This window comes from Falco peregrinus, chromosome 1 (genome assembly GCF_023634155.1).
Source record: "Falco peregrinus isolate bFalPer1 chromosome 1, bFalPer1.pri, whole genome shotgun sequence".
NCBI classification, from domain to species: Eukaryota; Metazoa; Chordata; class Aves; order Falconiformes; family Falconidae; genus Falco; species Falco peregrinus.
Genome location: NC_073721.1, coordinates 123717384 through 123732238, shown reverse-complemented (window position 1 = coordinate 123732238; position 14855 = coordinate 123717384). Strand labels below are relative to the sequence as shown.

At 47.8% G+C, this 14855-nt stretch overlaps 1 protein-coding gene across 1 annotated transcript in view; it reads left to right on the top strand.

The window, feature by feature from the left end:
• The window catches only part of CERS3 (ceramide synthase 3), a 38553-nt gene extending 30645 nt beyond the window's left edge, over window positions 1-7908 (top strand). The window contains exon 10 of the mRNA XM_027793977.2: window positions 797-7908. Within this exon, the coding sequence (XP_027649778.1) occupies window positions 797-928 (132 nt within the window). The 3' untranslated portion in view covers window positions 929-7908. The remainder of the gene's footprint in view (window positions 1-796) is intronic.
• The last annotated feature ends 6947 nt before the right edge of the window (window positions 7909-14855 follow it).

Sequence of the window (14855 nt, the reverse complement as noted above, 5' to 3'; positions counted from 1 at the left end):
AGGCAGCGGAGAATATTTTCGGGTCAGTAAGTCTCTTTAAGCAAAGTTGATAGCAGGAGATGCTGGCACGACTATTCACTGTTTAGTTTACACCTGTCAGAAGCAGGCAGCCTCTCAACTTCTATGTTTGGGCAACTGTATTCATCATACTTAGCTTTTATACAATATTCTTTTCATCTTCCCTGCACTTCACAACTCTTAATTAATCCCACAGCACCTGGGGATTACTAGTAACACTTTACAAGGGAAAGCAGAAACAAGCAATAAGAGGTCAAATGACTGGGCCAAGGTCCTGGACGAAATTTTGTCTAAAGAACATTAGGTTCTGCAAAATTAAAGTGTTGTGAACTGGTCTGTCCTTGGATGTCAGCCTCCATTCTGGGGGGAGGAGGAGTTTCCTGGGACATTTTTGATATTATCTAGTATATTTAGTTTTCCTTACATTTGTTCCCTTTAGCGCTTTTATTTGCTGAGGCAGATGGAAGACAGGGGTGTTTTGTCTTCAGAGGAGGATGGGGAATTTCCAAGAAGGGAGGACGTCTCATGTTCTGGAACTTAAGTGCGCCATCTTTTCGTTTTGCAGCTACAAATGGGGGCACCTGGCTAAATAAATTAATTGGTTATTTTTTCAAGGTCATTGTAAAGATCCAGATACCTATTTCTCTAACAGTAAAAGCCTTGTCTGGCATCTGTAGGGGCTTTTGAAAGGTCGGCACTGATAACAGCAATCTGGTAACTTATCTGACAGTAAATACTGCAAGTACAGAATATGCTCACAGTGCTTTCTTCTCCCTAGGACTTGAAAGATGAACGGAGCGATGAAGAGGAGGAGGATTCTGTAACAGATAATGAAGAGGAGTCCACAAAGAATGGCAACAAGAACAGCTGTGGGTCAAGCAAACATCTCCTAAACAGCAGTCACCAGTAGCCCCTTACTGCCTTGTCTCCTGCAGTGATTTCTGCTCTGTTTTTAACTCAACCTACAGGACAGGATTTAAGTCAAAAGGCTTGTGAGAGACTGTGATTGATTTATTGTTGGCTACTGGACCTGGAAAAATGCCCAGTTTAGAAGGGAGGGGAAAATTGCATAACAAGACAAAATGTGTTAATGGCCCATTTTCTGAATTGTTGCTAAGTGTTTGGAAAATCATTTGGACAAACTGACTGATAGTGCTCAACAAGGTCAAAGCTCAGGAGCATCCCATTGATTCCTAATGTCTGTCAATCTGCTATAAGATATATTTCACCAAACAGTTTAATTCATAGATGTTTTGTGGGTTAAATTAGTGAAATTACCTACTTACCTAGGTAGGTAGGTAGCATGAACTCCATTAGGAACCAAAATTACCCAAGGTGGGAAAAATTTGACAGTGGTGTATCGTGACTAGCATTTTAGTCTTTATTTTTCGTTTAAACCCTCATCAGAATGGCTATTTTTTGAGTTAGATTTCATTTCCTGGAGGCCAGTGGGAGCTAACGTGGAGGAATTCACATTACTTGCCTGTGAAGAGCTGGCTTCACTGCAAAAATAAAGTCTTTCTCCAAAATATGCTGTGTGATAGGCAGCTCAGATACTGTGTTCTTCTAAGATTTACCTGTCAAAGAAGTCACTGTTTAAACAGCAAAACTCAGCCCTGCTTCTCCACTGAGCTCCGGGTTCACAAATTACTTTCATCTCAGTCATTTTGGCCCACTGTTAGAACAGAAGGTGCAGCGGGGAGGGAAGACAGTCAATGAAAATTCGGTCTTCGCACAGGTTTTTTGCACTTCTTATTTGTCTTCAAAACCGCTGAACACTCCCTGCTCCTGACCCATCTACAGCCCAGAAGATTAAAAAGAAATCTCATCCATTCCCTTCCTGTGGGGATTGATGACTGTCTTCTCAGGAGTGAGTCTGATAAATTCTGTTTCAGGGTTCCTGTGTGTTCACTGCATGTATCTGGGCGTTGGGGGAGCATGGAACTGGCAAGCGCTGTCACGTTGTCTGTGCTGCGTATTCATTTGAAAGCAGGATCTGTGTTCCCATCTCTGTTCTTTTTGAAAACCAGGAATCACATCGGCTAGAGCCAAAATTGGATGTATGTGACTTAGGCCACGTACCATTGTTTATGCTGTAAGAAGTGGAGAAACAGTGGATATTTGATCAGCTTCTCTTACCAAAAGTGCCTCTATGCAAAGTTTGTTCTAAGGCTATTGCAGAGTGCAGCAGTGGTTTTAGTCCTGGGACTTTCCAGGAGAGCCTGGGCCTTTTAAACAGGGTGGTACCAGTCTCATTTCCAGATGCATTAGCTCACAAGGTCATAAATGATTTGTGTAATAAGTTTTAGAGGTCAGTGGCTTTCCATGTGGTTCTACGGTAGCTGAGATCATCTGGTGAACTAAACCCAGTAGCTTGATAGAGACCAGGGGGACCACTGCTTGAGCAGCCTTGGTGCAGAGCTTTGGGTTTGGAAAAGCTCTTTTCCCCTTAAGGCTGCTCAGGCAGGAACTTGGTGACCTACGGGAAGCACTGCATGACTGACTTGTTTTCTCAAGATTTCCGTGGCAAAGGGGGATATAATTCAGTGACTGAAGCATTTGAAAGAACGGGAAATGTTTGGGATCTCAGATATGAAGAAAGAAGTGTTTTCTGTGCAGTTACAAGAAACTTGAGGAGTGCTTTGTTACAGGGGCTGGTAGCATGGAAATCCCTATGTATGGTCTGTTGAACTAGGCTGTGTTTAACTTTTTACTTATATTTTGGACCACGTAATACCCCAAACGTTTATGTTTACCACAAAGAGAATTAAGAAAGGATCATGGCCTACAGCTTCTGAAAAGGACGGGAGGTGCGCGGTAGTGGAATGGAACCCCTGAACCAGAGCTTGTAGTTAACTTGTGCTGCTTGGGCTGAGCAGGCAGAATTCCCTCCGTAGTTGTTGTATAGCAGCGTGCTTCCTTACATAGCTGTGGAGAATACCTTAAATACTGCGCTGTGGGTTTATTGGAAGTGTAAGTACTTATTACATCATCTAAAGCAACTGGTGAGTTTGGCAGGGTCACGGTTGTTTATTGGGGCCTGTTTATGACCTACATGAAAAGAACTGGCCCTTCCTAACAAAATGTAGAAACCCGACGTCTTGGAGGCTTTACACTCCCTTTGAGGGCAGTGGAGACAATGATGTTTTCTTCAAGACATAACAGGGTTTTGGGAGATGGCCAGAGTATTATCATTTAATTTTGGTGCCAGAAAGCTTTCCTGCTATGACTAGGAAAGGAATTCAGGAAAGGAAACACGAAGAATGATGTTGTCACAGGAGTGAGCCTCTGAACAACTACCGAGTTTTAAACTGGAATTTATAGTCTCGTTGAGGCCAAATCCTGCCCTTCCTACTTGGACAAGTCTCCCACTGAAGCCAATTAACTCTATTGGAGTCCTGCCTAGGAAAAATTTTGGACTGCAGTTATCCAACCTAATTACAAGACCTGTTGTTTTAAATTGATGTGAAACCAGGGTCTTACAGGAAGAGTAAAAGGTAGATCAAGACGTTCAAACATAGAATATTGAGGCAAATTTTGGACAGGTACAGAAGAATATGGATGAAAATAACATCCTGAAGGTGAAGATTAAGTCTAAGCACAGTAAACAACCGAATAACTACATGACGTTGCATAACTACATAACTACAATGAATAACTACATGATGGAAGGCCCTTCCAGGGGATGACTGTCATGGCCAACCAAAGTGATGAGACCTAAAATTTCTGAACGCAAACCACTAGGCACTGGGGATTAATGCCCACAGCACAGAAAGAAGGGGAACAGACTGTTACAGTGGGACTGGACACGTGTCCTGTGTTAACATCAGATTTGTCGTTCCTGAAGGTACACACATTTCATTTGCCACTTTTTGCTGGTAGAAACCCAGAAACCAGAAGCTGAGGTCATGGGGAACACAATTCATGCCAAAGCATTTGATGTCATGGTGCTTCAAGATTTTTCAGTCTATTCAATGCCCTTAACATTTTTAAAATCTTATTGTGAAAAGAGTCTCAAAATGCAAGTGCAGAACAATTATGCATATGGCACAGACAACAGGCTTTAATACGTTAATTTTACCATTTCACAAAACGAGTCCTGGTTTAATGATTTGACACTGCGCATCTGGCTTTGCTACGTCACTTTGACCATGCCAAAATATTTATGATAGAATTAGACGGAAAATTAAATTTTAGTCCGTTAGGTTCAGCAGAAGCTCTTCTGTTCCATTAAATTTCTCTGAATTTTGTTCAGGTATTCCTGTCCACATATACTGTGCTGGCTCTGTACTTGGTTACTACATAGATTTACCAGTCTACTCTGGATTTGATTCACAGATCTCCTTTACTCCACAGAACTCATGTTGTCAATTTGTACTGTCGGGTACAATTATCTTTGCTTGTTCTTAATGCCACTGAATTTGTCTGGTCAGTTACGCTACACACTAAGTAAATATTTTTTAAAAACAGGTATCTATGTAAGGATTTCCTTGTTTTCCCTGCCTTGCAGTGACCTCCTCTTGCCTTCCCATTCCCTCTCAGCTTTCCAGTGAGGGCCCATTCAGGAACTAATTCCTTAACTCTGTCAAGTTTTTCCCTTCCCTGGAGAAGGCTGGATGACCCACACCCTTCTTAAAGAAGTAACAGCGATTGCTGTAAATGAACTTGGTTTTTCCTGGGTAATTCATGAATGGAGAGGAAGCAAAATGAGTGGGTGCGCCATCCATCATTGTATTATTCAAGACTTATCCTTTGACTAAGGTACTTGAAAGTTGAACTACTGGAAAGTAGGAACTACTCGCTCTAGAATGCTGACACATTTTTTTGTCTGTACTCGGTTGGTTTTTGTTGTGCATATTAGGGCTGCTTCTGAAGTTAGGTGTATTTGGGGAATGACAGAATAATATGCAAATACAGATATAATTATTTTTTTCCCAGGAGTGCTTATGTTTATACATAGACTGAGGGGCTATTGCCCTGTTAGATTTCCGTGGGATTGCTACCTAAATGGCTCATCACTTGAGGCAACTCAGGCATGGATCTGAAGTTGGCAAAAGCAGGGAAGCTTTTCTAAAAACAAGGGAGCTGTGCTGATTTGTGTCAGCTGAAAAGCTGTTCCATATTTCTTATTCTTTCCATTTCTGCCTCCCTAGTTGGGAAGATCACAGAGGTTCTGACTTGCCATCTATTCCCATAGGCAAACAAACACAAGGGAAGGTGTTTCAGCCCAAATAATGAACTGTAGAAGAATACTTTGGTTTTATTATCTGAATTCATTTTTTTAAGCTTATGAGTAAGAATAAAGTAGATGGAAAACAAATTGAACAGGGATATGTGAGTTTTGGCTACAAACAACTTGCAAACTGTGAAGATTTTTAAAAAAATAAAATCTTGCTGATTTAGAAAGAAAAACACCATCTCCACAGGCACTTCCCCCAGCTGTGGGTTTGAAGAACAACAGATAACCAGCGGGCAGAAATGAAAGTCCGTGCTGAGAATTAAGAACGTAGCCTGGTTGTGAAAACGCCGAAGAGAGCTGGTTTGATGGCTGTTAGCTGCCCGAGAGCTGGGCAGCCTTTCTGTACCAAGCAGCAGATGAGCCAGGAACGTACCTCTGAGCTGATTTCATTGGTCATGTTCAAATTCACTGAAAATGTCTGTTCCTTTTTTCCCGTCAGCTTTGTAGGCTCCCTTCTGCTCTGTCTGTGCCATATGGAGCCAGGGGTTTGTTTCTTGCCTATAGAGTTTGAGCTTTGGCTGCCCAAGGTGTGGACCTTGAGGAGGTTAATGCCTCTGACTCGTCACAGGTCGCACAGGACATCTATATTCCCACTGAGAATGTGATTTCTGCTTATGAAATTTATTAAATCTATCTGATGCCCACAGCTTAGAGACTGAGAGTAACCAATGTGTGTCAGAGAGCAAGGTGGCACCGTGAGTGACCAGCGTCAGAGAGAGGAAGCTGACGTCTCCTGCACAGAGCTTCATGAGTAAGAAGAAGAAAAGTCAGCAGAGGGTTTGGCCAACTTGTCGCACAGGTTTTTCTTACAGATGTAGGTGTGAAAAACTCATTTAAAGGCTGTTTTCTCCAGCTTTTTAGTGGGGAGTGTTTTCTCTTACTCCGTCTTCATATTTCCGCATGAAGCTACTTGGTTTATAGAAGTTGCCAAAGTCAGAGCAGCCATCGCTCACTTCTGAGAGCAGCCAGCACCGAAAGGTAGAGAGGTGGATACCGAACCAACAGCCCAGGGTAATCCCTCTCCCACTCCGGTACAAGGCAGAGGTAGGTTTGTACTCTGAAACATGTTTTGGGGGAGGAGGGGTGTTAACCGTGAACATTTTCAGCTCTAGATGTTCTTGCTGCTCCTGCGCACAACAATCAGCTGCTCAGTGCTGCAGGGGTTGGGCACACCTTGAGTGAGGAACTTACTTCAACCTTAGGTTCATTTCTTTGAATTCCCATTGTCCAGCTCGTGTTTGGGTTTGGGTCACCTGCGTTGCTGCTTAAGGCTAATTAGCAGAGATTTCTCCGTGCCCTGTCTTTGCTCCAACCTGTAGTAGCAGCAGTGCTTGCAGGTACTCCTAAGGTAACTCACTTGCCTACTGAAGTGTAAGCTATATCACGCATGAGAGGGGAAGCTTCACAAAGTACTGGGATATAATGGGGGAGAGGGGAAATAAGTGCCCAGAAAACTAGGACTCCTGCAGGAAAACCCCCATGGTTTTATTCTGTCCTGTCATCCATGTGTGTTAAGGTCTTAAGCAGCAGAGAGGAGGTAAAGCTCTGGCATTGATCCTTCGTCGAAGAATGGGATTCCCAGTTGAGGATGCGGAGATGATCAAAGCAATGTAATCTTCACCCTAGCTGACTACAGAGAACTTGAAGTAGGGCTCTGAGAGTTTATTTAACTAAAGTACCCTCTGTGGGATTACTTGAAGTTCCTAGCTTAATAGAAAACGAGGCTGAAAGCACAGGTCTAAGCTTCAACATACAACTCTTCAAATACAAAGTCATAACAACCCATGTAGGATAATGTTGTTGATGTTCCAATAGTCTGAAGATTTATGAAAATATCTTCTATTTACTCAGCTGGAAAGGGCCCTGTTCTTCTGGAGTTTTGTTACCCCATAAAGCATTCAGAGGAGACCCCATAATCATTTCAAAGTCAGAAACATTAAGTGGAATAACAAGTATAAACCCTATCCACAGTAACTTTGAAGTGCAAGAAGCATGTCCTTGTAGCCATAGAATATTACTCTCCTTTGAGCCAGGGTGGGAAGAAACAGCTCCCAGGCAGTTGTTTCAGGTGGTGAAAAGTCCATACTTTTCCTACCACAAAAGAAGCTGGTCTAACTAATAGAGTTGAGCAGTGAAACAGATGATTAGATTTCCACTGAAATTCCCAGGAGCATTTCCCATGGTGCTGATGAGAACTGGATCCAGACCTCAAGCGACCAGCTAAAGTGGTGAGGGCAGCCTGGCACTGCATTCTCCAGCCACCAGGAGCAGGGCACAGCCCTGGGCAAAATCCTCCCCAGGCAAGGAGATCTGTCTGCAGGACACTCGCCTCAGCACAGCTCTGCCTTTGCCCCTGCCCAGGCTGGGCATGTATCTCCTGAATGACATCCCTGGGAAGGCAATCCCTCCACTTTCAAGCCAGAAGCTTCGCTTTCAGCAAGCAGTCTGCTGCCTGTCCTTGGTGCTGTTCGAAACCTCAGCAAAGACTGGGATGCTGAAGCCTGTGATCCAAAGCCAAACTTACCATGAAGAGGCAAACGGCGAGCTGTGGTTACCGCGACCACCTTCATGTGTGAGTGTGTGAGAAGGCAGCTGAGCCAGAGGAGGAAAGGGAGCGGAGAGAAAAACTGGAGGAAAATGGCTGGGGCAACACAGCAGCAGCTTGAAGACAGAACTGACATCACCAAGAATCACAAAGCAAAGCAGGAACAAGGCTAGGAAGAAAAAAGAGCCCCAAGAGAAGAACGAGGAAGAAAAAGATGGTAGTTCAGTAACGCTGGGGGTCAGCCCTTCCCAAGCAGCAGAGGCCAGCTTTGCCTGGACTCTGAGATGAACTCTGTAGCCAGGACAACTCCTTTTCCCCGAGCACCAGCGGTTTCGGATTGAGCCCAGCCGATGAGTTCCCAAGGCAGGAGCAAAGGCAGCAGGATCTGGGAAACACTCCTTTAGAAAGTTCCCAGCATGTGAGTGAGGGGCCAGGGAGGGACTCAGCTGGGGCTGGGCCAGGCTAGCCACAAGTGGAGGCCAGCAGACCCGTAGCTGTGGCAATGACCCCACGTTGTACACAGGAGCAGCAAGAACATCTAGGGCCGAAACTGTTCACTGGTTCACCTCCAGTTGCTGGGTGAGCCTGACTCCCACTTGAATCTCAGCTTTGGTTTTGTGCTTTTCCCGGCTGACTGAGATTCCCCGAGAGCCCTAGAAGAGCTCCTAGAAGATCTGTGTGTTTGCCTTCTACAGCGAAGAGCTGGAGAAAGCTGCTGAAAGGCTTTTCTAGTGCTAACACGTGCGGGTGAGTTTCTTGGTTATGTCATGGGCTGCAGACAATGCAGGAGAAGTCCCAGTATTTCAGGAGAAGAATCTGTGGGAAGCAGGAGCTAAATCTTACCAGGCTGTGCTAAGTCTTCCCAGGCTATGCAAATCCTGCCTAGTTCCTTTGCTATTTCCTTTAGACGAATTATTCAGCAACCAAAGAAGGTTTCATACATTTCCCTAGTGCAAGGAACAGTGAGGTCAGATAGCAGTTGTATGTTTGAAGCTTTTTCCCCCTTTGAATCCTTTGGATCCTGCAAGGATGGCACTTGAGGGATCAGGGAGCAGGACACTAGCAACAGCCCCTTTTGCCTGAAGTGAGGACTGTCCCGTGACCCATACCGTACTGCAGGGCACGCACAGCTTTTATTGAACTTAGACATTGCCCCTCACATCCACTTTTGCACAGCAGTTTCCCCTCCTGTGCCCAGTTGTGATTCTGTTCTGACAAAAAATCCAGGCAAGTGGGAAGCTGGGACGCTTACCCCTTCCCCTGCCCCGGCACGCACGGCTGACACCAGGGGAATTGTAAACCGGCACCGTTGCGTCTCTGCACTGTGGATTGCAAATACGGCTGCTCCATCTCTTGTGAGCAATGATATTCCTTTTTTATCATTGAGCAACTTATCCAAAACCAATGTCAGAGCTTAGCCAGAGCTTGTGAGGTCAGTCCTGCATCCCCAGGGGTCCGCGGGGCCGTGGAGCTGCCAGCCTGCTACTGAGGATCCTTGTTCTGGTCCATGGAAGGGCCATGCTCCTTTCACTGGACGTTAGTGAGAGGAGGACAAATTCCTGCGCTGTAACACAAGGCTGAGAACAGAGAAAACCCAAAGTTTCTCCATTTTATGCATCAGAGAGGGTTTTACTGCCTGCCGAGGGATCGGTGATGCTCTGTGCCGCTGCGCTGCCAGGGTGAGAGGCGCAGCAGGCAGCGGTGCCGGTCCGCGGGCCCGGGGCGATGCCCGGCCTGGGGCAGCACGTGTGCCCGGGCCCGGCCCGGCGGGGCCCTGCGGGAAGCCCCCGCAGCACCGGGAAACCTCCAGCGCCTCCGCCAGGGAGCGGCCCGCGGGTACCGGTCCCCTGGCTATGGCCGCAAGGGGCCGCCAGGCGGCAGTAGCAGGACACGGCTGCCTGCTCGGGCACGGCTCCGTGGAGCGTTCCTGTCCGTCTTTCTGCCCTTCAAAACAAAGAGAGTGTTGAAGACTGGGGTGCAGAAGTGTTTCTTGCAACTGGTAATTTCCACTTGGTGGGTCTCTATCCGTGAAACAAGCGCCTGGTGTGTCGCCGGTGAAGAAGCACTACATGTGCTCCTGGGAGCGGGTGTTCGGTACCGGTGCAGAGGACCAGGGCTCGCATCTACCTGGGTGTCACCAGTGACCCCTTTCCCGGAGGTGCTGCGCTCTCCTGGTGACTCCCCTGGCACCAGAGCTGTGCCGGGGGAATCTGGGGCAAGGGGTGGGTAAGAACAGATGTTAAATCTGCTCTGACTCTGCTTTACTGCTTTTACTTTTTTTGTATTGTCTATTTAAGATACATATTTGTCAAGCCACAGGGTCTGCCACTGCTAGTAAGTGAAGCCCCGTTCTCACCTAGATCTTCAATGCCCATAATGCAAATAGGGATGATAAAACTCTCGGAATAAGGAGGGTTACGCTGCCATCCCACCTTATCTCCACCCCAAGCGTATGAGGTGCCCTGTGTTTTGCACATTGCCAATGGTAAAGCAAAGCTCTAAGGGTAGAAGGGTTTGGGCCAGGCTCAGTGTGTGCATGTGCAAGGGTGGGAGTGGTGGGACATCACCTCCCAAACACAAAAGGAGAAGGAAACTGAGGAGCAGTTGCATCTCGAACTCTTTAAATCCAACAGGGGCTGAGCATCATGGCCAAAGCAACCCAAGGATTTGGGAATGCCAAGAAATGGATTTGTGTAAGAAAAAAGCCCTGTGAGCATGCGCTGGGAGGACACCCTATGCCACGTGCTAACCCTAGCTATGTTCAGCCTGCCTGCCTGGTGCTGTTATCAAGGGAGGATGGGGGGCTCCCTGATGACAGCTTGTCCCCAGAACACAGTCCATCACCGTGCTGCTGAGTAGGTCCACCAGAGAGAGGAGGAACGCCTGTGCTAGTGGGCTGAGGGCTGAGCAGCCCACCTTACATCACCTGGCAACTTCCAACCCTCCAACGACTGCAAGGGCAGGAGGATGAATTAATTGGGTGCTGGCTGTGTGCTGGAAAAGAGAGGTACGAGGCAAACTGCTCAGTGAACGGGGGCTACATCACCCTGGCGGTACAAAGTTCAGGGCAACAGACTGAGCTTTGGGGGTTTTGCACTCCAAGAACCTTGCCCTGAAACACCTCCAAAGCCACCACAGTGCTCTGGCAGGAGGCACCACTGAAAAGCGCTCCCTATGGAAAGCTGCTCTCAGACTTCTGTAATGCAAATGAGTAGCGGTCACTGCAGCCCCAGGTTGAAGCACTTACTAAGCAGCTCTAAATGCTGGACAAACTGAGCTTTTTATAAATGCAGAGCACAGAGACAATTAAGACCAAAATCTAACAGTTCTAGGGGTTTTCCCCCAAAGGACATCGCAGGGTCTGGGGGTGGTGGGCAGTGCATACCTCCTCCTCGTTACTGCTGCTGTGGCTGGTTCCTGCTGGGAGGAAATTTTGGGCTTGGGCTCCATGAAAAGTACGCCAAGGAACCCAGTGGCTCCATAGCTATGTAAACCCTGGCTGAAATGGCCCAGTGAGCCAAGCAAACAGCCTGCGCACTCCCACACTCTCCTCGAGCATCAGCAGGAAAAAGGGATCTGTTGGGCTAAACAAGCTCCTTTAATCCCATTTGGCACAACCCTCATGGTCAGGCTGCGCTCAGCTATAACTGTGTAGAGAGCTCGGAACTGATTTGCTTTGATAGTGGGATGAAGTGTTTCCTTGAGCTCCATGCATGGCTGTAGATGAACAGGAGGCGCTCGGAAGCTGCAGACTGGGTGGCAGCCCCTGCGGTTCCCATCTGACCCCCGCTCTTCCCCAGGTTTCTCTTTCAGAGCCAGGAGGCAGCTGGATTTGACTTGACTGTCCCAGCAGAGATGAAAGCTTCAAGGTTGCCTGTTGGCACTCGCGGCGCATGGGGTTCGCCACGGGCTGGTACCCAGCTGTTGGCACAGTTTCCTGCATCACAGCTCACAGATGGTGCCGGTGGGACTCCTTACTGCCAGCAGGTTAACTGAAACGCATCTCCTCTCGCTCCTTGTGGGTGTCCAGCCCAGAAAGCCTGAAAGCAGGCAGTTATGAGTCCTAGAGTGACGCTAATATTTTGCTTTTATGAACAAATACTTGCAACCAAGCCAAAGTCAATTGCCAGCTCTGTTGGGAGAAAGGATCTAGCATCAGAGGAGGATCCCGATTCTGTTCTTGGTTCACTGTACGACCTTGCAAATAATGACAATATTGGCCCCAAATGGACTGGGATGAGGTATTGGTGGCTGTTGTTGATTAAAGAGCAGGATGTGTTTCAGACTCCAGAAGGGTTGCTCCCTCCAGACCTCGCGCTGGCCCTCCATCTGGCCAGTTCTTACCTTGTGACTCTGAGCAGACTTTGCTGACGTGGGCAGCTGGGTTTCCTTGCTGGCTGTGGAGGAAAAGGCAGCCCTTGCTGTCACTTAGAAAAGCGTGACTTGCGCAACCTGTCATTAAAGTGCACAGCATTACAGATGTGGCCGTGCAACAGTCACAGCACATGCTGCCTGCCCTGCTCCTTTGTCCCCTGAGAACAATGACACTTTTGCTGCTTCAGGTCAGCTTGGGCATCTAAAATGCAGGACTCTTTCCCCAGGTAGGTGCTCCAAGCGACTCTGAGGTTAGACAACTAACATAGACAGGCAACATCAGTTGACCGCATGTCCCAGGTTTGCATCTCCAGGCTGTGGAGTTCATACTAAAAGGCTGTGGGACAGCATGGGCTGGAGGCTCATTGCTCCCAGCTTCCTCCCCGCTGAGGGTGTTTGTCATCCTGGGACAGCACTGGGGAATTTGCTGACTCAACTGGGGGTGATGGGGAGGGAGCATAAAGACTGAGTGGTCCAGAGCGGGTAACTGCAAAGCAGCCAGAACTGGGGAGAAGGCTAGCAAAACTGCTTTGTTAATTTTTAAAAGCTCCAGGCAGTCAGGGGGTCTGGGCTGTGAACTCTGCCCTGCTTCTGACAGCAGCGTTACAGTAACGCTTCTGCACAGCTCTGCATCTAAAATGGGAGCAACCAGGAAAATCTGCGCAAACTTGAGTGAAGGATTGGTCCTGTGGGGAAAAGTAACTCTGAATGCTGTTGCATTGTTGGTCCTATTGCTGCTGCTGGATAAAAGGTGGAGGGTTTTGATCGATGAACTTGTCTAGTAGTTCAAACGGTTTGACAGAGCTTGGAGGGCAGCTTGGGAGCAGCTTGAATCTGAGACAAATGAAGAAGGGTTAGACAACAGAAGTCCAGAGCAACGATTACCTGAGCACATGGGCTTGGGCCTGTTTCACTTCCAGAAGAGCAAAAAAAAGGTCTTTTTAAAGGTCTGCTTTACAGACCCAAGCTGGGGGGCCAGCGAGGCTTGGCCGGGGGGCACAGTCCTTCCTCAGCTTTGTGCCACCATCCAGTGGTGCTCGTGCTGGAGGATAGCCCTTCCCACCTCGGCGCGTCCCCCCCAGCTCATGGCCCTGCAGCTCTGGTGGGCCGTAAGGAGGGGCACGGCAGCCCTGCAGCGCCTGGCTGGGGGCCCCCTCACCGGGAATGGTAGAGGGCCTTGCTGGCTGGAGGAGAGCAGGCTCCTGTGCCATGGCCCACCTCAGAGCCCCCGCCACAGCGCCTGGTGAGGGCCCCTGACCCCCGGCAATCCCTGCTCCTGGGGATATTGAGTTTTCTGTTTGCTTTGCAAGTGTAATTGGCCAAGACGCTGTGAAGGGAGGAGAGAGTGCTCAAGGGAGAGGTGTTAAAGAAATAGGAAAACATTATTAAGAGTGTTTTAAGTCGGCAGTTTCCCTTATTAGTACTTTCATGATGGAAAGAAGCCACTTTAAATCTGTGTAGTTGCAGTGGGCCACCATGTCCAGGCTCCTGTAGACACCCATGCAGACGGCTGTGCTGTCTTGTGCATCCCCTCGGCATCACCTCTGTCTCTCTTCCAAGCCCCACACCACCTTCTTGGCTTGTAAATCCCCTCCCTGGACTTCTTGTAAGTAATATGCAGAAAAGGAGAAGCCTTATGTGAAATACTTGGTTTTGGCACAGGGGAAATCCTCATCCAAGGCAGGTGTTGGATACAGAGGGAGATGCTCGAGAGGAGATGGGGAACACCAGATGTGGGGTATGACCAGCTGAAGGGTAGTGTCAGAGGCAGAGGGAGGTGGTGCCTGCATGAAGGCCTTTGCTATTGTCAGCTCCAAGCATTCAGAACATCTGCCTCCACACCAAAAAAGAAATCAATGGCACCATTTTTTTTGGAGAAAGGATTATTTTAAACAATTCTATGGGAACTACTTTATTTGCTTCCGGGCAATAAGCCTCTAGGCTTCTTGAAGCTCACATTTCCCAGCCTGTCATGGGGTCAAACACAGAGCGATAGGGTTAAATGAGAAATCAGTCTTGTGATTGCAAGAGCCAAGGCCTGGAAAGAAAAAACCCAAACAAACCATAAAACAGAACAAAAGAAAGTGCCAGCTATTCCCAGGTTCCTGATAACATCATCAGAGGTGGCAACACTGGACTTCATAAAAAGCCTCACTGAACTTTAGGGTCAGCCTCAAACAACGACAGCTCTTTCCTTTGTCCATTTGTTCCTGCATGCCTGGGGAGTGACGTGTGGCTGATTATTATTGCCTGGGTGATGGCTATCTATGCACAGCTCCCAGATACCAAGCAGACCCTGGACTAGCCTTGTCTGTGTTTAAAAATCCCAGCAAGGTCTGGATGGAGTTGGTGGTACACTTAACATTTCTGATCTCTCTACACGAAGTGCTGCCTGCACTGGAGGGAGTGGACTCTCCCGGCACCCTGAAGCTGTGTTACTCAATTGGAAGCATGTTCTTTTGTGTTCCTGGCTTTTCTCACCCACAGTGGCATGTGTGCAACGTCATTTTCTGCTCCTGACAGCATTGCACCGTGATCCCTCCAAACATCTGTGCCAAGGCAGCAAGATACCCTGGGAGGTTTGTACAGAATGTAGTTGCATCGGTGTGGGAATGTAGCCAGAACTCCGCTGTCACAGGGGCAGATGTGAAGCGACCTGGGATTTCAGGAGTCCATTCC